This window comes from Astatotilapia calliptera, chromosome 6 (assembly GCF_900246225.1).
Source record: "Astatotilapia calliptera chromosome 6, fAstCal1.2, whole genome shotgun sequence".
NCBI classification, from domain to species: domain Eukaryota; kingdom Metazoa; phylum Chordata; class Actinopteri; order Cichliformes; family Cichlidae; genus Astatotilapia; species Astatotilapia calliptera.
In genome coordinates this window covers 19968653-19991489 of record NC_039307.1, presented here as the reverse complement: position 1 = coordinate 19991489, position 22837 = coordinate 19968653, and the positions used below count along the sequence as shown (strand labels likewise).

The 22837-nt window shown below is 41.3% G+C and overlaps 1 protein-coding gene across 3 annotated transcripts in view; it reads left to right on the top strand.

Annotated features, from left to right (window-relative positions):
* Window positions 1-22837, top strand: part of pds5a (PDS5 cohesin associated factor A) — a 41658-nt gene that overhangs the window by 1057 nt on the left and 17764 nt on the right. For all 3 annotated transcript variants that reach the window (XM_026170956.1, XM_026170958.1, XM_026170957.1), the window contains exons 2-3: window positions 32-181; window positions 20817-21020. In XM_026170956.1, coding sequence (XP_026026741.1) covers window positions 71-181; window positions 20817-21020 — 315 coding nt within the window. In that variant the 5' untranslated portion in view covers window positions 32-70. The remainder of the gene's footprint in view (window positions 1-31; window positions 182-20816; window positions 21021-22837) is intronic.

Genomic DNA, 22837 nt, shown 5'->3' with positions numbered 1-22837 from the left:
TTGTGTTGAACTTTTGTTTTCTGACCCATAGAGGCCAGTAAAAGACCGTGTGGACCATATATCAACAAGCATGGAGTTCCCGCAACAGCAGAAACCGGCGGGGGAAGGAATCATCTATCCTCCTGGAGTTAAAGAGATTACGGACAAAATCAGTAACGATGAGATGGTCAAACGATTGAAGGTATGTTTAGTGGGCTTTCTTGCTCTAATAAAACACAATTTTCTGCTGCCCCTAACGTAATTTAAGAGTGTCCAGCCTGTGGCGCAATGCCAAAAAATCCTTCTAACTTTGTAAACTGCTCTATATTAAGTCATTATTGGCCCTTGTTGTCTTGGCTCTTATTTTGCTTGTAAACAATACGCCTTGTCATGTTGTTCCTACCAGAGTGTTTTTAAATTTGAGTGTGACACCATACAAAACAGGCGGGGGTATTGTTCATAGGCCTCAACATTTTCTAGGCTTTCATCCTATCTCCCCAGGCTGGAAAAATGGAATGGTCCCAAAATCTGAATGCAAGAAAAGCAAACATTACACACTGAAGCTATTTTTACTGCTGGTGAACAAAACAGAACAGTGAGTCATGTTTAAGTGAAATTTAAGAAGAGAACTGCAGTAATAAAACTGATTATAAACAAGAGTATTTTGACCTTTGTGGATGTAAATAAAACTTGAGGAGTTACCACATCTTTAAAATATGTGACAGCTCTGAACTAAACTAAACTAAATAAATAATAGTGTTAGGCCATACTAGAAGTACCTTTTATCTATTTTATTAATTTGGGGAAACTGTGTAAGCCCATTTTTCATACATTTGTTGGGACTAAAATATATACACTCAATGGGCAGTTTATTAGTCATCCATTTAATTGCTTGTTAATGCAAATATTTGATCAATCCCATGGCAAAAACTCATTGTTTTGTAAGCATGTAGACACGGTCAAGACAATCGTCAGAACATGACTTAAGTGAAGAAAGATGATTTAAGTGACTTTGAACATGTTCGGTGCCAGATGGACTGGTATGACTATTTTATAAACTGGTGATCTGCTGTGATTTTTTTTTTTTTTTCACACAACCACATTTTACAGAGAATTGCAATAAAAATATCCAATAAATAGCAGTCCTCTGGGTGAAAATGCCTTGTTGATGCCAAAGGTCAGAGAAAAATGGTAGGACTGCTTTGACCTTATAGGAAGGTAATGGTAACTAAAGATAACCATTGATTATAACAAAGGTATATAGAAGAGAAACTCTGAACCATTGAGACATTGAACTTTGAAACAGATGGGCTACATAAGACCACATTGCCTGCCTCTCCTGTCAGCTAAGAACAGGTCATCTGACTGTTGGGGTTTGTCTGTATTATTGTACAGTATTTACTATACAATATTATGCACCTTAAGGCGATTTTTGTTGTGATTAGGTGTTATATAAATAAAACTGAAATGAAACTGGGGCAGCGTGGAGTTTGCATGTTCTCCCCATGTGTTTGCGTGGGTTCTCTCCGGGTACTCGGCCTCCTCACACAGTCCAAAGACATGTAAGAAGTGGGGTTAGGTTAAATGGTGATTCTAAATTGCCCATAGGTGTAAATGTGAGTTTGAATGTGGTTGTCTGTCTCTATATGTTAGCCCTGCGGCAGACTGGCGACCCTGCCTTTCACTATATGACAGCTGGGATAGGCTCCAGCTCCCCCACGATTCTGATAAGGCTAAGCGGAAGAAAATGAATGTAATGGAATGAATTGTAATTGAAACTGAGTTCCACAAAAATAATGCAACATAATATTACCCAACATAAAATTTGAGAAATTTTCTTAGCACACTGTGGGCCTCTTAGTATCAACTAAGACTGTTTAAACTCAACAACCTTCTTGATTATTGTTGGTGTTCAGCTCCATCCATTTATGAGCACAGTATATCAATCGTCTAATGGTTGCTTCCAGCAGGACAACACAGCATGTCGAATTATCTCACCGTGGTTTGTTGAACATGACAATGAGCTCACTGTAGTCAAATGGCCTCCAGTCACCAGATTTCAGTCAGCTGTGTCATCAACTGCACATTCACCTGAGGATTTTAAAATAGAACAAAGAAAACTGACAGGTCATTATTACATTCATTATATTCCTGGCCAATTTGTACCCAGCAGCTATGCAGGGACATTATATTATATATCAGTTGTGATTGTGGCCGCCTGGAAATTTCCAGATTATCTTTTTTTAGCCCTGTTTGTGGTCTAACCCTCACCTGAGGGAAATGGGAGTTCCTTAAGTGCTCACTCCTCTGTTGTGTTTATCTGTTATTTGCTAACTGTGTCTGGAATTCAATCTGAGTGGACATTTGGATTTTAGAACTTATTTATTGGTAGCTGCTGCAAGAAGTAACTGCATCCAAGGCTGACTTGTGAATTAAAACAGTAAAGTTTTGGACTGGAGAGCTAAGCAATAACCTAGAGCTCACTAGAGAGTACTGTAAAGCTAGTGGTGGCTGAAGATTGTGGCGAGTTCTCTATAGGTGTATCACTATCAGTAAATAACACTTAACACTGCCGTATGGTTATTCATTATAAAAAATACACATTAGAGGTGTTTTAATTGTGTGCATTTAACATTTATATCCACAATTTAAACAGTCAGCAGTTTTAAAGTCAGCATTTCTACTTTTTTTATTCAGGGGTCCTGTGATTCCTTTTAATCATATTAGAGTGTTTACCACGTTAAAAATGGTTTCCGGACAGCAGAGAACTGATTAGAGTGACCATAAAGAACACAACCCCTGGCCTTGTCAAGTAGGGCAAATGTACTGAATGGCAGGGTGCAGACTGTATAAGACAGATGTGTGCAACCGTTTAACCTGTGCTGGATCGGAAAGTTTGACATTAGATCTGCAGTAGGGGTTGCATTGTACTGTGCTGCCAGCAGAGAAGTTAGTGTATTTTGTTTTAGAAGGGTTTTGATGTCATTTCCTGTCTTTAAATTTTCTAGACTTTAAGTTGTGTGGTAAAATTATATAGTCGTTATGTATTTTCTAGTTGTAGGTTGCACAGTGTTTGTGATATATTGTAGGTTTGTGTTATAGTGTAAATAAGTACTATATCAAACTCTTGATTGATGTGAGACCATGATTGTTCCACATTTAAAAACAGCATATTACTTTTGTGACCAGTTGTGGCTGCAGGTTTCTTCCTGTTAAAAGTGAGTTTTTCCTTCCCACTGTCACTAAGTGCTTGCTCATAGGAGGTTGTTTGATTGTTGGGGTTGTCTCTGTATTGTTTAGGTCACAATATAAAGTGCCTTAAGGTGACTGTTGTGATGATTTGGCACTCTATAAATAAAATTGTATTGAATTGACATATTGGCTGCTTTCAGTCTATTAAATGGTACTTCATAGGTATTGCTGTCAAGGTAGCCTGCCAAACCACTCACTGTGTTGATCTGTTTGTCGAGAAGACATTATCTCTGGCTATGAGTTAAGCTTGTGTCGATCCTGTGTAACACGTTCCACAGATTTCAGGCTGAAGTCCTGGCAAGTACGGTAGTGCAGAATTAGAATTGGAAACCAGGTGACTCAAAGTGATTTAGGTGTAATCTGGTACGTGCAGTGCTTATGTAGCTGTATTTTTTTAAATGCCTTTTATTACTACTGAGCATTTATTTTGTACATGTAGTCCTAAAAAATATCAACATGCCTCATTTTAGAATTTACTAAAAAAAAAACAAAACCTGGGTTTGGCTGTTTAATAACTGAGAAATGGCTTTACACTTAAGGCATGTTTAAAAAAAAAATAGCAGTGGTGCCTATTTCTTGAAGAAATTCAGGTTTCAAGTAGGGCTGGGCGATATGACCCAAAATTCATATCTCGATATTTTTTAGCTGGATGGCGATATAAGATATATATCTCGATATTTTTTTAAGCCATAAAGTAAGAACAAAAAGAGAGTTCTTAGTTAAAGCTGTGTCCCAGATGTCACACAGGCACTTTTATTAACATACAGCACAGATGTACATGAAAAATTACTCAAAAATAAATTATGAGCATTCATTAAATAATAATACTCCATGAATAAAATAAAACAATGTTGTTTTTGTGCATAACAAAGAGCTCACAATTGTGCAGTCAAAATGTAAACTAAAAGACGCTGAGCGTAATAACAAAGACAGACAGATTTCACAGCAGCTCTATTTCCAAGTTTTACTGCGTGACTGACAGCCTGGAGTTTGAAATCCACTTCATAACCACGTACGTCTCTTACAGGTGCTATTTATGGTCCTTATACACACACAATACGGTAATATTACGTTGAAGCACAGTACGTATCACTCCGCGAGGCTCCTCGGTAGCCGTAATGCGTCGACAATCTATCAAGCGGTGCAGCTCCGTAGCTGACCAAAATCGTACTCAAACATTTTTGACAGATTGCTGAGCGCCGTGTTCCACATAAAATCGGCTCGCGGCCATCAAGCACAACCAGAATTCATACATAAGGCGCGCTGTCAACTTTTGAGAGAATGAAAGGATTTTAGGCAATGCAGCCCGTAGGGACTAGCGCGGTTAGCTCGTTAGCATGGTTAGCTCGTTAACACGTTAACGCCGTCCAGCCCCACGCATGGGGTGATGCGCAGTAACTCGTTAACGGAGATTTGCCGTGTCCATCTTGTCGCTGCCTGCACGTGAAGCGATGGGGGAGGAGGGGGAGTTGTGTTCAGTGAAGGATAGAGGCGAGGCGGAGTAATGTTGCGTAGAGATAAAAGTAGACGAAAGAGAGGCAAACTTGCGGCTCCACAACTATAAGTATAACGTAACATAGGCTATATCGATATAAAGGATATTGTCACATCTTATATCTCGTATAAAAATATATCGATATGTTTTAAAAACTCGATATATCGCCCAGCTCTAGTTTCAAGGATAAAATGTTATGCTTTATGCAACATTGGTATTCATCAGATACGTCTAAAGCACGCACTGAGAAAATTTGTTGTGATTCAGAATTTAAAGGAGACGGAAAATCAGTGCCAATATCTGTCCTTACTCATTTTATCCTATTTTGACATGGCTGCATTCACTTTGTGAGCAGCAAAATGCTTCATGTGTGGGAGTAGCTTACAAGCTGACTCTGTATTAGCCAGGCTTTAAAGATGAATCAAATGGAAAATGGCTATCTCATCCTGTAATAAAACCCTATTCAAGTTGTTGGGATAATATTAATGTTTTTATTTCTATTTATTTATTTTAAACAAGCTTCATATAACATATCTTTTTTTTATTGATAAAGACACATAACAACTTTAAAGTTGTTATGTGTCCTTCCCAACAAACATTTATGGCTTTGGTTTGGGGACTTTTAGTGACCTTCAAATCCAATGCATCCTTATGGGCTCTGCAAGAACAGTCTGCTTGAGTCAAACTCTGCCACCATGCGCTGGCACTTTGACCATTATTTTCACCACCACAGTTTTGTTTTTGTTTTTTTTTTTTTTGTTTTTTGTTTTGAACTGTTTGTCTTTATTTCTGTTAATGTTAATGTTAATCTTAGTAACATGCCGTTACTAAGATTAAAAAAAGCATCGTGTACAGCATCTGCTTATCTGTGGTTTTTTGCTTGGGTATTTGGCAACTTGGAGAGAAGGATTTTGGGTGTGCAACCTATGCAGATGTGCTTGTGTGCAGTCCTTCACAAAGACCACAGCACATAGCACCATCTCCATTGGGCTATGTGTAGGTCAAATGGTGACTGGTCAAAAAGTGGACCTGAACAGGAAAGGGGGCAACAATGGAGTTTGCAGAGAAGGAGACAAGTGCATAAGAAGCAGCATGAAAACCACAAAGTAGCTGCAGGGGACAGATTTTATTGTTTTTAATACTTCAGCTATTTATGTTATGACATCAGTCCTCTCTGTGGTTGCCTGAAAGACTAACAACAACACAAACAAGAGCAATGCTATGCATATGACCTAATTGCGAAAAATTTCTTTATTCTACAGTCACACTAGGAAAAACTGTTGTTGGAGACCATTGCGTGACCACAGTTATTGTGACTATATGCAATGAGCTTGTGTACTTGTTGCCTTTGAAATGGTTGCTTCAAAGATGAGGACCAGGTCTGAGATCACTCGCAGTTCGTTGATGCCTTCAAAGCAACTTTAGGTGTCCCTCCACAGTGGTTGCTTCTCTCAGCGCTGTTACATCATCATACAGATGCAGACATTTATGCCCGTTGTTAAGGCACAAGAAGCCACAGCGGTATTCTCCTAAACAATCGGTGTTGCCACTCAGACAATATTGCGTTAAACGCCCTGATAAACGTGCATAACTGACCGACGCACAACAAAGATTGTCTCGCGATACAGGATGTCATGTCAAAATCGTGACTTGGCTAGCATAAAAAGGCCCTTAGGTGTGTTAAGAAAGTAATACAACAAGATTGAGTCAAGTTGGCAGTTGTAATCTGTTTTTGATAAATCGACAAAAACTTCAGATCTATTGCCATCTACATGCACAGAATTTCACATTTGCGACTTAAACCTCTTTTCTATTACTACCTAATTGGGTCGGTTCACTATGACTCACTTCAGCTTTCAGGGTTTTTCATTAGGTCATAGTGTCTGGTAGGGCTGCCACAAACGATTATTTTGATAGTCGATTAGTCACCAATTATTTTTGCAATTAGTCGGCTAATCAGATTGTGCATCCATTGGACATAAAACATACAGCTTATTGCACCAGTAGAGCAGGGCGATATGGCCAAAAATATTTATCACGATATATATTTGAAAATTTGCGATAACGATATAACTGACGATATAATTGATGCGAGACAAAATACAACTCCACAACATTACTAGCGCAAAAAGACAACCTTCCATTTATTTTCACTTAAACAAGAAGCTGGTTTTTATGTACATTAAAGCTTTATAAAAATGTAACAGTGCAAATGCAAATTCCTTGCTGAAAGTTTAACCAAAAGGCATTTCCAGTAGAAATGGGCTGACATATCCTGAGCATAACCATGTATAATATCCACTGAAGTTAAAAAGAGGTGCTTTGCAACATTAAACTGCAGTGTGCAGTACGTATGTTTCAGACCATAAGGTGCACAGGATTATAAGGCACATTAAGCGAAACAAAGTCAGATAAATCAAACTTTATTAAACTCATTCTTCTTGCTTCCTCCACTTCTGTACCATTGATTCATTAATGTTGAATTCTCTGGCAGCGGCTCTATTCCCATGTTGTTGCAGTATATTAATGACTAACCTCATATTGTGGATGGATTATCTCAGTTGTTCTCCTGACTGAAGTTTGGTCCGTTTACAGCATCCTGCCATGCGATTGCATTTGTCTCTAACTATCAGAAACCTTAACGTTAACTTTTTTAAGTGGAAAAGTGTTAGTGTTCGTCCTCCAGCTTCACTGTTTATATTATGCTAACATAGCTGTGTTGCTAGCGATCACGTAGCACATCATTAAATACCAGCTAGCCCAACTTCAGTAACCCTATAAACGTCACTGCTGTTTAGTTTCCTGTCTTCATTTATGTTGGAAGTGATAGCAGACCTGTACGTTTGATTTTTTTCAGAAATCTCTCAGTCTCTCAGTCAGAACATGCTAGCGAAACTAGCGAGCTAACTTCCGCTAGCTTCCTGCTAACTTCTAACTCCGTTAAATGTAATAAATTTTGTTTTCATGGATGCCTGGAAGTTAAACTTCATAGTTACACCTGGTAAAGCAGCAATGCTGATCGTTTTATTAAAGATGAAAGAATTTAGACAGTTTTTAACTCTCAGTGATGCTGCAGTGTTCGTTTGACCTGAAGAGGGGGTTTAGGACCCAGATTACTCCCAGATTTAAGAGCATCTTAGTCCGACAAATATGACAATAACAACGGCCGCTTGCATGTTCTGCAAAAAAATGTGCTTTGTCATGTATCTGACGGACAAACACCAAACCAGTTCCACATCACTGAAATTGCACCATTTTTACAAACCAATTCTGGTTCATTTGTTTCACTCAACAATCGGCCATGTGCATATGAAAACAAAGCCACTGCGCATGCGCGTTTTACTCATATTCTATCGCGATATTTCATTTTCCTATCGTTGCCTAACATTATACCGGTATTACCGTGAACGGTATAATATGGCCCAACCCTATGCACCAGCATGCATCTGCTCTTATTAACGATCATTAGCTTACAGCTTTAAGTGTTTAAGGTATGTGCTAACTAAAAATAAAGACAACATGAGAGTTTATTAAATTTTAATGACATTTGCAGATTGTTTCGGTGAAGTTTAATCTGCTTGACGTTTATTCAGCTGTGTAAAAACTATAACTTTAATCTCAGCCAAACCGATTTAATCAGGAACAAATAAAATACTAAAAAAAGCCAAACAATAAAATTTTTAAGTTATCTAAGTGACTTATATATATATATATCATATTTAACCTGAGTAGCGAAAGACGGCGGTGGGTTTGAAAACGGTTTGCCGGGAGTCCGGTGGTCTCACCGGCTTGTAACAGACATCTCCGAAAACGTCGGAGCGCTTTTGAAAATATGTGGTGTCTTGATAAACTGAGCAGATATTTGACTCAGAAAGAATAAATAGGAGTAATATTAAAACTAACCAGCTGCCACCATCGTTGGAAACTGAGCTGGGCCGTGCTATGAATTCTGGGACACAGCTTCTTCTTCGGGGTTTAACGGCAGCTGGCATCCTTGTACATGCAGTGCTGCCATCTTCTGTTTCAGTCCGTTATTACACTCTTAAATCCTACTACTTATTCCTGCGTCTTTTGGAATCTTACAAAGCGTCAAACGACGCGTCGACTATTAAATTAGTCGTCAACGATTTTAATAGTCGACGTAATCGTGACTAGTCGACTAATTGTGGCAGCCCTAGTGCCTGGTACAGGTCCTTTTTTAGTACCTACTCTGCCAGGGTTCAAAGTGGTCCAAGGTAATCCAAAAATGTGACGTTGACAGATAGCATGCCAGTGATTGGCTGGTCAATGGCGTCGCTCGAAGCGTCATAAGAGTATCTTGCTCTTGCGTTTATATAGAGACATAACCAGAATACAGCTGGTTGTTGACAATCTTCATAAACTGGATGAGAAACACTTGCAAACCTTTGCCTTCGTCTGTCTCAGAGTAATTGCAGTCAGTCCGAATTGATTACTTGGAGACTAGAGGTTAAGGTGGTTGAAAGTTCAACCTCTAGGTGACCAGCTGCTTGCTGCAATTTCATGCAAACAGTCTTGTCAAGCTGCATCTGACAAGACAACTTGTCAACTGCTGAGCACATAAACAGAGTGTTTTGGAGGACTTGGATTTTGAAGTTGCAGCTGTGATGTTTGGTACACTTGAGGTGCAATTACTAGGCAGATAAAAAATTCATCACGCCTTAATATGTCTTATTGGTTGTTTTTTCCAATTCTAAAAAGCGTTTTCTTAATTAAAATATTCCATCGGCCTTAAAATGTAACTATAAAAATAAAACTATAACCAAATTTTACTTCTAAAGCACCAACATGAAGATTTTCAGCACTTGTTACCAGTTAAAATCAACAGTCTCACTACAGACAAGAGTAAAATGTGAATAAAATTTAAAAAGTTGTGTCGTTAGACACTAAATGTCTTTACACATGCGCTGCTCTGTGGGTTTCTAATTGTTACCCAACAGAGGGACGTGCGAGAACACGTTTGGCGCAGTTGGTTTGGACATTAAACGGTCTTTAACCTGCGATCTTCCCACAAATGAGCCCATGTGAGCACAGTGCAAGTAACAGTTAGATCTATTCAAAGTGGGTGACGTATCTTCCTGCTGCACTCAGCCCTGTCAAACCACACAGAATATTTCCAGTTGTCAAAATGCGTCTGAAGTGGACTACTTCCTGTTGTGTACTGCATGTGAGAAAGGACAGACCTGGTTCTCATTGTAAGGAGTTCATGTGTGAAAACTACTCTGAGCTCTTGTCAGTCATCTCTATATGTGGAGGTGGCTACTGTCTCAGGCTGCTTCAAAAGTAGCCATTAGTCTATTTAGAGAAAGCTTCTGTTTTTTGTCTGTAGAAATTCATAACCAACATGCTGACGTGCAATGAATGGGAGTGGCTATAAATGTGGCTCTTGGACTTTTTGATTAGTTAGTTTGATAATGAACTCTGGCTGGTGTTTTACACATTAGATTTGCACAAGAGTAGAACTTGTGGTCTTGGATGATTTGAGTAAAACATTGTACTTGACCTGGCTTCACTGTTTCTACTGTCCTCTTTGTACTTGTTACATCAGTGTTATTGTTACACACTGAAGGACGACAGGGTTCATTCAGGTGCACATGAAGATTTATTGCGCTGAAACACAGCAAAACAATTCAGTGTTACTGGCGGCTTCCATTGTAATAACTGGCCTGCGTTACTTTTGTGGCATTACGTGTAATGGCCACGTATTAATCAGCCCTTAACACACAGAGAAAATGACCAGCAACAATAGACAACATAACATGTACTGGCTGGTCTATCTCCTAAACTTTAACTGAAACCAGCTAATAGTTTCCTTTCACCTTACTGATGGGACAACACGGTTACAGAGATTAATGCAGGAGGCTAACATGACTTAGCTAACGCACAAATGTTACTAGCCTTACCCACAGATAACGTGAAACAACTCCCTTATTCGCTCACATTAAACACCATATAAACAAGAATTACACTCCAAACATGTTAAATAAGCATCAACTTTACATAAATGTATGTAGTTCTCGTATATTGCTCTCACCTGAAACACAGCAAAACAATTCAGTGTTACTGGCGGCTTCCATTGTAATAACTGGCCTGCGTTACTTTTGTGAAGGATTATTTTGCCAGTTACCTGTTTGGCTGAGCCGCCACTGCCACCTACTGGCGAAACTAAATATCGCCCTAACATCACATCAGGTGGGAGCAAATGAGCTTTTCGCTCTGTGTTATGATGCAAACTATTGTCACAACAAATAGCAAAAAATGATGATGGGGGGTGGGCACGAACACATAAGGAACACATCTGAGACTTGTTCTTAATGCGCAAAATACTCAGGGCGCCACACCCTCCCCTACTTAATAAAAAAAAGAAAGAAAGAGGGAAAAAAAGGCTTCCGTCTATTTTTTCCTAAACTCTTTGAACATGTTTGCCGTTGTCAGTACATTTCTTGTGTACTATTAGTATACCTATCCCTGGGTAACAATTATGGTTACACATGCTTCTGACATCTGTTCAATGAAACATTGCAGTACAACAATTTGCATTCAGCAAATTAAAAGTCATGGTAGAAGCTAATCATGAATCTTGTTGTGCCAAGTAACCATTTTTTCTCCCTCAAGGTTAGTAAACAAGTTCATCATGTTACTCTGAATTTCTTACTGTAACCAGACTCAATATTCGCCCAACAATACACTAGTCTGTTACCACACTTAACTTTGTTTACATATCAAGGCATCTTTTACAGATGGTCATCATCATCATATGTTCAGCATGTGACAAGTTAGCACACACCATAAGAATGAGTGTTAGATTCTGTCCATTGTCTGTTGGTGCTACGTTTGCTCTATTCTGCTTGTCACAATGTTCATGTTAATGTCTTCATTTTGGATCAGTTTCTTATTACTGTCTCTCACACCTTGCTGGTATATCTTCAGGCCACCAAGGCCTCCACAGTCTCTGGGTGCAAATAGCTCCCATCTTAACACTGTCCATATCAGCTTGTCTGACTGTGGGTTGTCCTAATATATCATATGTCAGCATTTTGGGCTGACGTCGCTCTCTCTTGGGGTGTCTGAGGACAGGTGACAACCCTAGTTCACTGTTGGAGTCACTGTCTCCTTGCTCATCTTGTTGTTCATCCTGTGACTCCTGGTGGTTGTAATGTTGCTCTGCTGTCTGCAACTCAGGTTCGTGTATCTCTCTGTGGTCCTGTAAGAAAGGGTCGAAGTCAGCTGTTTGAGGCTCCCCCAGTTGTTGTTCACCCACCAGAGATTCCAGGGTTGGAGGGATAATGGTGGTGGTACTGTTTTGCTGTGGAAACCTCCACACAAGCTCACCCTCATCCTCACTCTCCACGTCTGTGTCTTGTTGTAGTAGCTGTTGTTGAGCTTCTACCCCTTTTTGTCTCAGGCTTTTTCTTTTTTCGTTTTGCTCCTGTCTGTGTGGTTTTTCTACAGGTAGACTGTCACATGGAAGCAACAGGTTCCTGTGTACTGTGCGGCTTTTTCCTCCCCTCTCTGGCTTGATCTCGTAAACTGGGATGTCAGGGCTTTTTTGACTCACCACCACATACACTGTATCCTCCCAGTATGACCGAAGCTTGCCTGGGCCTCCTCTCTCCTTGAGGTTGCGGAGCAGGACTCTGTTCCCCGGATGAAGTTGAGCTCCGTAGGTCTTACGGTTGTAATAATGTTTACCTCTCGAAGCTTCTTTCTGGGCTGCCATAGATGCAATCTCATAGGCCTCCTTCATTCTGGATTGCCATTTTGTCACATACTCCTCGTAGCTTAATTGCTGTTCCTGTGAAGGCAAGTTGAACAAGATGTCTATAGGAAGTCTTGGAGTACGGCCAAACAACAAATAGTACGGGGAAAACCCAGTAGCCTCATTCCGAGTGCAGTTGTAGGCGTGCACCACTTTTGTCAATGATTCCTTCCAGTCTGCTTTTTCAAGGTCAGTTAGTGTTCTCAACATGGACAACAAAGTTCTGTTGAAACGCTCCACTTGCCCATTTCCTTGTGGATGGTATGGGGTAGTGTGAGAGCCACGTAAACCACAGACTTTCTGCAACTGGGAAAACATCTGATTCTCAAATTCCCTGCCCATGTCATGGTGGATGCGTGCTGGGAAACCAAAGTTCAGAGCAAAGTGATTGAAGACCTTATCCACCACTGTTTTTGCAGATTTGTTTTTTGTTGCATAAGCTTGTCCAAAACGTGTGAAGTGGTCCATCACTACCAGTATGTACTCATATCCCTGTTTACAAGTCTCAAGGTGCAAAAAGTCTATGGACACAAGCTCAAATGGGAATGTCGTTGTAATGGTGGTCAGTGGGGCCCTGGTAATCTTACTTGGCCGCTTTCTCTTGAGGCATTCGCAGGCATGCATTACAAAATGCTCCACATCGCTTTGCATTCGAGGCCAGTAGAACCTGTCCCTTATTAAACACAGAGTTCTTTCTGTCCCCAAATGTCCCATCTCTTTGTGCAGTTCCCTGAACACAGTGTCACGATGCTCTTTAGGGAGAAGAAGCTGATCTCTGCCTTTCACTCTCCTATAGAGGACCCCATCATCATTTATGTGCACTCTGCTCCACTGCCTCAGCAAGATTCTGACATCAGGGGGTTCTGCTGTTAGGGCACGACCTTTTGGTAAGTAGTTGTTGATTTTGTGTTGTAAAAAGCGACTAATGATGGGATCTTTCTCCTGACTCACTCGGATTTCCTCGGGTGACAGAGACTTTCCAGCAGACAGTGTGACCGCGTCTTGCACTAAACTGACGGCACTTAGGCTGACAACAACAGTTTCATGCAGCAGATTCTCCCTCTGCAATACTGCACTTTCAACAGCAGCTCTAGCGACACCCTGTTTGACTTCTGATGTGCACTGTGCCATATACTGCTCAATGTTTAGTGGTAAGCGGGATAGGCCATCTGCATCAGCATTTTTCTTCCCTGGCCGGTATTTGATAGTAAAGTTGAAGTCAGCCAGTTCACTCACCCAGTGGTGGCCTGTGGCGTTCAGCTTTGCTGTCGTAAGGACATATGTCAAAGGGTTATTGTCTGTGTAGACAACAAAATGTGGGGCGTAATATAGGTAGTCCCGAAAGCGTTCACAGACTGCCCATTTTAAAGCCAAGAATTCCAGCTTTCCCGAATGCATATGATAGTTTTTCTCAGGGGGTGTTAATGTCCTTGAGCCATATGCAATGACCTTCATCTTGCCTGCTTGCTTTTGGTATAACACAGCTCCCAGGCCCTGTTGTGAGGCATCACAATGGAGTACAAAGGGCTCTGAGAAATCAGGGTAACCCAAAATAGGTGGCTGTGTTAGACAATCAGTCAACTCATTTAAGGCATTTTGATGGCTCTCAGTCCATTTAATGGGTGTGTTAGGCGGTGGTCGACCTTTCGGTTTTGTCTTAACCACTTTCCCCTTTGTCCTGGGCACTGGTGGCAGTGCTTTATCTGGAGGCAGTGTCAGCAACTGGTACAGGGGTTTTGCCACTTTTGAAAAGTTTGGGATATAGGATCTATAGTAGGACAGGAATCCTAGGACCCGACTCAGTTCCCCCACTGTGGATGGTGGTTTGTCTCTGAGAGCTTGTACAGGGACTATTTCCGCTGGGTCCATGGTATATCCCTCTTCGGACACCATCCGACCAAGGAAACGTACCTTTCTCTTGAAGATGTCACATTTCTGTGGGCTGAGTTTGACACCATGTTTTTGGTATCTCTGAAGGACGGCTCTGATGTGTTCAAGATGAGTATCAAATGAAGTAGAGTGGACTAGGTTGTCGTCCAAATATGGCTGACAGATTACATCCCGCAGTCCCCTTAAACAGTCCTCCATGCTCCGCTGAAACTCTGCTGGGGCCGAGCTGAGGCCAAAGGGTATGCGGTTCCACTGGTACAAGCCCCAAGGTGTGATGAAGGCTGTCAGGGGGCGACTTTCAGGGTCCAGGAACCCCTGATGGTATGCTTTCCCCTGATCAAGAACAGAGAACCAGGAGCTGCCATGAAGGGAATCTAGCATATCCTGAATTCTGGGAATTGGGTGTCTGTCTGGTACTGACTTCCGGTTGAGTTCCCTGTAATCACAGCACAATCTCAATTCACCCGACTTCTTCCGAACACAGACGATTGGAGACGAGTAGGGTGACCTAGACTCTGAAATCCACCCACGGTTCAGCAGGTCTTGAAGATAGTCTTTCACCTCTTGGTGCAGAGGCTTTGGCACAGATATGTAGGTCTTTCGAACAGGTGTTGTGTCATGCAATGTGATGTGCATGTTTAAACTGGGGATGCACCCAACATCTTTATCATCATAAGCAAAAGCATGACATTCCTCTCTTAACAGCTGTCTCACCGTTTGTTGTTCATTTTCCCTGAGATGGTCCAACTTAACTGGAGGGTCCCACTGAGGTGGCTTATGGCTGGAGGAGGGTGTGTTCATCACCTCATTCACCTGTATAGGAGGCTGTGATGAAATCTGCTCTACTGAGTGTTGTGTCTTTTCAGGGGTGATGGGGTACACTGCTTTTATTTCTTCCAGATGTCCCAGAACAGTGTGAGGAATTAAGTTGACATCCCGCTTGTTGGTATTAGCTATCGCGACTGGGATGTACACTGACCTGCCCTCCATTATTGTGACCAGTCCCTCTTGAATGACAAGACCCTCAGGCAACTGTGATGGTTCATTCGGGACAAATAACAGACTGTGTCCTGAAAACTGGGCTCCAATATGTGCACGGACATATGTCGTGGTAATCTGTTCAGCAGCCAGACATAGTCCCCTCTTTCCTGCCAATACTGTGCCCACACTTTGGTTTTGGTCTGGTGACTGCAATAGTTTTAGTACTGATTTAGCAGTGTGTACTGATACTGAGAGGATTTGGCTGATTTTTTTGAACGTTGCGTGAGCTTGGTTGTCACTTGCCCCATTTACTCACAACTTCCTCTATTACATTAAATCCAATAATGGGCAGTTGTGCAACATTGGGGTCACTGGATACAAGCATTGGGACTAGAAGACAATTTTCAGGGTTACAGTCCAAATAGAATTCTGTCTCTACCCACCCATCATATGGGATTTCACTACCATTAGCTGCTAAAGCCACTAGAGGTTCTGTTCCCAACAGCTCAGCAAGTGGCCTGACAGTGCTGTGTGGTAGGTGTTGTTCTCGCCATTCATTGTTAATCAGACTTGCCTGAGCTCCAGTGTCCCACAGGGCCTCTACTGGTACCTTATCTAGGTGGCACTGAACTGTGCATCTTTTCCCAATGAGACTGATGAGCTTGGTTTGCCGTTGTGAGGGTATATAACCATTAGATGTATCACTTGTCAATTTGTTGCTGTTTGGCTCTTTTGGGCCAGTTTCAGTGCGTGTGGAATCATTTTGTGGTGCTTGTTGATGCGAGGTGTTTTGCACATAGACAGGATCTACCTGGGACCTGGGTGATGAGTGGGCTACTGTGGGTCCCGGCTCAGTAGCCCCCTCCCGTTTCCCTGGGTGATCCTAGCCTGCCTGCACCCTCGGGAAAGGTGACCCTCCTGACCACAGCGGTAGCAGTGTCTACACAGATCACCAAGCTGAGCCTCTCTGCACATTTGGCAACCTCTAGCACGTCTTGTTGTAGGAGAGAACCGACTGTCCATACTTGACCTTACTTTTGTTGCTTCCAAAGTCTCATTAAACATTTTCTTTACTTCAAGCACATCAGCTTTCAGGCCTTCAATCAGCTTAGCTGTCTCTGAATCCAGGCCCTTATTCTGTCCTTGCTTTTTCTTTGTGGCACCTCCTTCACCCCCCTTTGTCTGAGTTTCATCTTTTCTGTCTGGTTCACTGTTCAAAGGTGGCTGAGTGTGGTTGTGCTGTGACTCTGCGTGTACCTCATTTATCCTTGGTGTTTTTACTGTAGTATTTCTCCTCAGTTTATTTTGTCGCTCTAATTCAAGGCTGGCTGCTTCATTTATCTTCTCAATTAGAACCTCATCTGTTACTTGTTAGTTGCTAAGATAAGGCTTTAACTGAAACTTCACGGCTTCACTGAGGAGGCCAGTCTCTATTCAATTCAATTCAATTCTTTATTTATTTGTCACATGTAGTTATAGCTGGTACAACATACAGTGAAATGTTTTTTCTGGCTAAAAAAGTACTCCCCCCGACTGTGCAAACATGCTAAAAAGGATTTTACATAAGCTAAGAAAAAAAGGAAAAGAAACAAAAGTTAAAAGTAAAAAAATATATAAAAAAACAATGTAAAAGTCCATATGTTTGTGCTTATAAATATATATCCATGACGTGCAAGATATTGCACTGTAATGATTTGAATGAGAAGAGTCGCGACGACTCTTCTCATTCAAACCAGGACGGCAGCCGAACTCAACGGCGCCATCATCACATCAATGAGCGCAGGAACTTGCGCTGAATTAAGTCTGGGCTGAACTGCTCCCCTTCATCGTCATCACCAGACTTCCAGAGCAATTTCTCTCTGAGTTCTATTGCCCTGAACAGAAAGCACTGAGCAGATTCTTTGGGGTCTTGAGATATGCTCATGAGTTGATGAAGCAGGTCAGCTGACGAGTCTTCTTTGTAATGTCCCCGTAATATAGTTCTTAGTGTGGGAAGTGTGAGGTCACGCTTCACTTCCAGCAAGTCTCGAAGGTGAAGGCCAGGGCTTACTGCCTTAATCACAGCTTCAATGATTTCAGTCTCTGAGTAGCCTTTCTTAAGCCCGGAATCAATTTGGTTGGTCAAGCTAGTGAAAGATAACTTGTCTTTTTGTCCTGCTTCCCCGATCTGACCCCAGATCCGAAAGTCTTTTCTCAGAGTCACTTCTGGTGTAGTAAATGGTGCAGGCTGACTTACTTGTTTTTCACTTATCCCAGCTGCACCTCTAAACTCGGTCCCCAACGCTTCAATTTTTTCTTCCAGAACACGTCGTGCTTCTGCTTGAGCTTGTTGGAGCTGACTGTACTCTTGTTTCAGTCTTTCTATCTCACTGAGCTCTGCTCGTTGTATCTCCACTTCAGCTACAGGATGTTCTTGTAATGACTGTATGAATGACTGGAGATCACGGATGAACTGCTGAAACACTTCAGATTCCTCTGTTTTTTCAATCTCATCCAGAGTACTTTCTGCCAGCCGAATCAGAGCACGTCGGGACTGTCCTTTAAAACCCACCCCTGCTGGTTCGCTGCACTTAAGATGCTGGCATACCTTGGTGAGTTCGGGTTTCCCAAGTGTCCACAAGGCTGTGCTGATCTCATCCTGTAGTTGTTCCATCTTTACCAGATGTTGATTTAATGTGTTCTAGGTTCTTGTCTGGAGCAGGAAATATGCTCCTGGCTGGCTCGCCAAATTATGTTACACACTGAAGGACGACAGGGTTCATTCAGGTGCACATGAAGATTTATTGCGCTGAAACACAGCAAAACAATTCAGTGTTACTGGCGGCTTCCATTGTAATAACTGGCCTGCGTTACTTTTGTGGCATTACGTGTAATGGCCACGTATTAATCAGCCCTTAACACACAGAGAAAATGACCAGTAACAATAGACAACATAACATGTACTGGCTGGTCTATCTCCTATAACTTTAACTGAAACCAGCTAATAGTTTCCTTTCACCTTACTGATGGGACAACACGGTTACAGAGATTAATGCAGGAGGCTAACATGACTTAGCTAACGCACAAATGTTACTAGCCTTACCCACAGATAACGTGAAACAACTCCCTTATTCGCTCACATTAAACACCATATAAACAAGAATTACACTCCAAACATGTTAAATAAGCATCAACTTTACATAAATGTATGTAGTTTTCGTATATTGCTCTCACCTGAAACACAGCAAAACAATTCAGTGTTACTGGCGGCTTCCATTGTAATAACTGGCCTGCGTTACTTTTGTGAAGGATTATTTTGCCAGTTACCCGTTTGGCTGAGCCGCCACTGCCACCTACTGGCGAAACTAAATATCGCCCTAACATCACATCAGGTGGGAGCAAATGAGCTTTTCGCTCTGTGTTATGATGCAAACTATTGTCACAACAAATAGCAAAAAATGATGATGGGGGGTGGGCACGAACACATAAGGAACACATCTGAGACTTGTTCTTAATGCGCAAAATACTCAGGGCGCCACACCATACTTAAGGCATCCATAGGCCACTTGGGTCTGTATGCTTTAGGTGGTCAAAGTGAACCTCTGTAAATGTCCACGTGCCTTTAGTTTTGTTGTAATCATGACGAATAGTCCGCAGTAACACTACACTACAAGGCCCTCACTATGCATTTGTTCTCCAAACAGACTCTTAAGAGGAAGGAGTTGAAATAAACATGTTAGAGGATAAAGTTGTGGCTTAATCATAACAAGGACACACACTACTCAGAGCATTCTTGATTGAAAATAATGAGGAAAAACTGGAACAGCACAGATGGTAGATGTTTAATTTGTAGTAAAGAGAGCAAACGTCCGTATCAGATTTGATTGATGATGCACCTGATTAAAGACCTGTGACTGTTAAAATTAAGGTAGGTAAAGCTTCATTAATAGCTGCCTTTGTATATACACAGAAAGGTTTTGAGCTGAAAGGACTTCAGCCTAATTTTCGCCTGACGTTTAGCAGTTGTAGATTCAAGAGTCAAGAACTTGGTTTAGCAGTTATTTGAAAATGCGTCACTTACATTTTATCACTGAACTAGAGATTTTGTTATATTTAGGTTGCAGAAATGCAAGTAAACAGTCCCACACATTTAGCGTGGAGGGCCTCAGCTCTGAGTAGCGAGTGTTTCAACAGAGAGTAGAGAAGCTTGGGGTGCATGTGCGAGTGTGTGTAGGAGTGAAAGGTGTGTATGTGTGTGTCTGTCTGTAAGAGTAATTGTGGTGCTCTGCAGTCTGCTGGAGCTCTTGGCCCATCCCCCACCCCTGCTGGCTGGTTATTGAGCTCTACTGCTATGCTTCAGCTGGCTCTCATACACATAAACACTCACGCACAGAGGAAGCAGCAGCTTAAAGAGAGATATCGTAGCTGTAAAAAGTCATTGGATTGATAAGACTGGTGTGAAGATAAGCTTGAGAAGCCAGTGTTTCATTTTACTGAGAAATAAAAAGGTCCTCAACTGAAGTTTATGTTTGTGTTGTGTGATAATCCAAAGGGCAACGACAACATCAACACCGATGAGTGCTGGAAAGCTGCCACTTTCTACTCAAGTTGTCTTTTTATATTAGTCATTTAACTCTTTATAACCCACAGCATTGGTACCTCTTGTCATTGGTACCTCTGTTTCCTTAAATGTTCGAAGATAATGATGCCGTGCATCAATAATTTGGTCTTTCTTGTTTTAAAGCCCGTCCCAATTTCTATATTTGCTAGCCTGCTGAGCAGGTTGCTGATGTGGTGGTCCATATTATTATCCAGCTGCTTTGCTGAAGAAGACATCATCTCTGGGTTAGATGTAGTCCAGGGTCACCGTCTTGGAGCTCGGCTTTGTTGGGCTCCAGAGCAAAACAATGACTACCTTTATCAGCTGCAATCCAAGACAGTGGAGTTGTTGTTCATTTGCAGGTGTAGCTGGTCTAGTGGTCAGCCATACATCACAAAGTACATTGCAAATGTTTGTAGAGGAGAAACTCATAAATGGATAAGGAAAACGTGTGCCTCTCATGGCAGTACCTGTCTTATGTCATACAGATGAAAAGTAACCTGTCTGCTCTCTCTGGTGGATGTTTTGGTGAGACTGCTTTTCTATTAAGGGGATTAATTACATTACAATTGCATTGTATGTAAAGGCCATTCAGCAATTTTTGTAGAACTTCTTAGGGCGCATTCCCCATTGGCTTAGAGATGTTGCTGTTAGCCAGAAGGTCTGTAGTAGAAGGTTTGGGTAAGATGTAGCTCACCTCATACTTTTTACATACCTTTTTTTTCTATGACAAAAACACTGGAAACACAAGCAACTATATTTTGTATTTTGTATTGAAACATTGAAATATTCCACTTGCTTTATTTTTTTTAAATGCATGCATCCACCATTTCAACCTCCACCCTTGTCTCTCTGTTTAACAGATGGTGGTGAAGACATACATGGACATGGATCAAGACTCAGAAGAGGAAAAGCAGCAATACCTCGGCCTGGCACTCCACCTTGCATCAGAGTTCTTCCTTAGGAACCCCAATAAAGATGTTCGGCTACTAGTGGCCTGCTGCCTGGCTGATATCTTCAGGATCTATGCCCCTGAGGCTCCCTATACCTCCCATGATAAACTCAAGGTTAGATACCAACCTTGGACTGAACACTGTCTTCAAGGGAGTCTTATAGTAGTCCAGATTTTTGATGATTAGACAAGTTGAAATGACAGCTGTCATCAAATTTATGGACTAAATCAAAATATTGACTTTTGTTCACTTATTGGCCTGTTTCCTGGCTAATAGTTGAGTGTGTTTGATTGCTAGTTTATGGTGAACCAAAATGACCCTGAAATGTGCGTCTACTGTGATCTCATGCACACACGCAGGGTCATATTGGTTTGCCGGGGTGTGGCTAATGTTAAAACTGTTAGCGTCAGTGGCTTTCTTTCCTGATGGGTTAACACCTGCACCACATGCGGTTACACATTGCCCTTACTAGTGAGGGACCAAAGCTTAATCTCTAAGTTTAGTAATTGTGCATACCCCTTTAAAAATGTGCTCAGATCTTATTGAGTCCATTAATATCATTTTACATCAAAAGTAGAGCTGGGCGATATGAGATTTTTTTCATATCACGATATGTTTTTTTCATTTCAGGCGATAACGATATCTATCACGATATAAGCCAAATAACTATATTTGTAAGATTTAAATGTGCCGTTGCTCACAAGTAAAATGTGAAATAATCAGCAGCTTGTTTTGATTTAAATATTTATTTCCCATAATAAGTTCAACAGGGTAGATGTACTTAAGGAACATGAGACTTTTTCAGATAAATAAAGGCAAATATTGCAAACTACACAAAAGGCAGCCGCTAAAGCGTTTAAGTTTCAAAATAGAACAAACGAAACAGACTAAATTGTCAATTCCACTTAGAAACAAAATATTAATTCTAAAAATAAATCTTAGTTTGTTTTACAGAAGAACAGACAAAACTAACTTTTGTCAGTATCAAATAAACTGAGAACTAAAAGGAAATTCTCAATCTCTCCTTGTTGTATAGCTGAGCTTTTCAAACAGTTTTAACAGTTACTTTAGTCTGACAAAAGCCGAATGACGAATTAGCGCTTCCAGTCAGAGACTGAGGCTACGTCCACACGTACACGAGTGTTTTTGAAAACGGAGATTTTCCGTTTTCGTTTTAAAAAATAATCCCGTCCACACATAAAGGCAGAAATGAAGGAAAACGCTGCTATGAACATGCCAAAGCAGCAGGTGGCGCTAGATTCCTAACCGTGCAGAAATGTTGGCCAATCAGAAGTCTAGAAGCCTCGGTGGGAAAAAGTAAACAAAGCTGGGGCATAGAAGCAGAACCGAGTCGTATGTGTGGAGGGACAGTAACTGTGTGTATATGTAAGCATTTAAACACTGCAGAGAGTAGAATTAACAGTATTGTAGAAATTCATTTCACCGAAACAATAACGTGGCGCACAGTGTGACGCATGCACCAGTTTATTGTATTTCCAGACTTGCTTTCGGCACAATTTACAGTGCACGCTACTCTGTTTTTTGTCAGACTTGAAATAGCCGAAATACCTTCAAACTACGGAACTTCTATGGCTCTTCCGTTCGACAATCTCTCCGGCATTGGAACCGTCATCTGTTTTCTCTTCGGTCACCCTCGGTTGATTTTTCTAGTCGGCACACTCATTTCCTCCATTACGCGCTGGCTCCATTACCCACTGCCTGCTTCCCAAACAAACACACGTGCGGCTTGGCACTTGTGCTGTACGTAACAAGCCATGCGACGTGACGCTGCGGCTGTGATTGGTTCGGCTCTGCGCTACTTAGTTTGGATTGGCTGACCTTTTTTTTTTAAATTTTTTTTTATTTTAAGAGGACAAGAGCGGCGAAGTCTATCGCGATAGCTTAATTTCTCTATCGAGTAAAAGTTATAT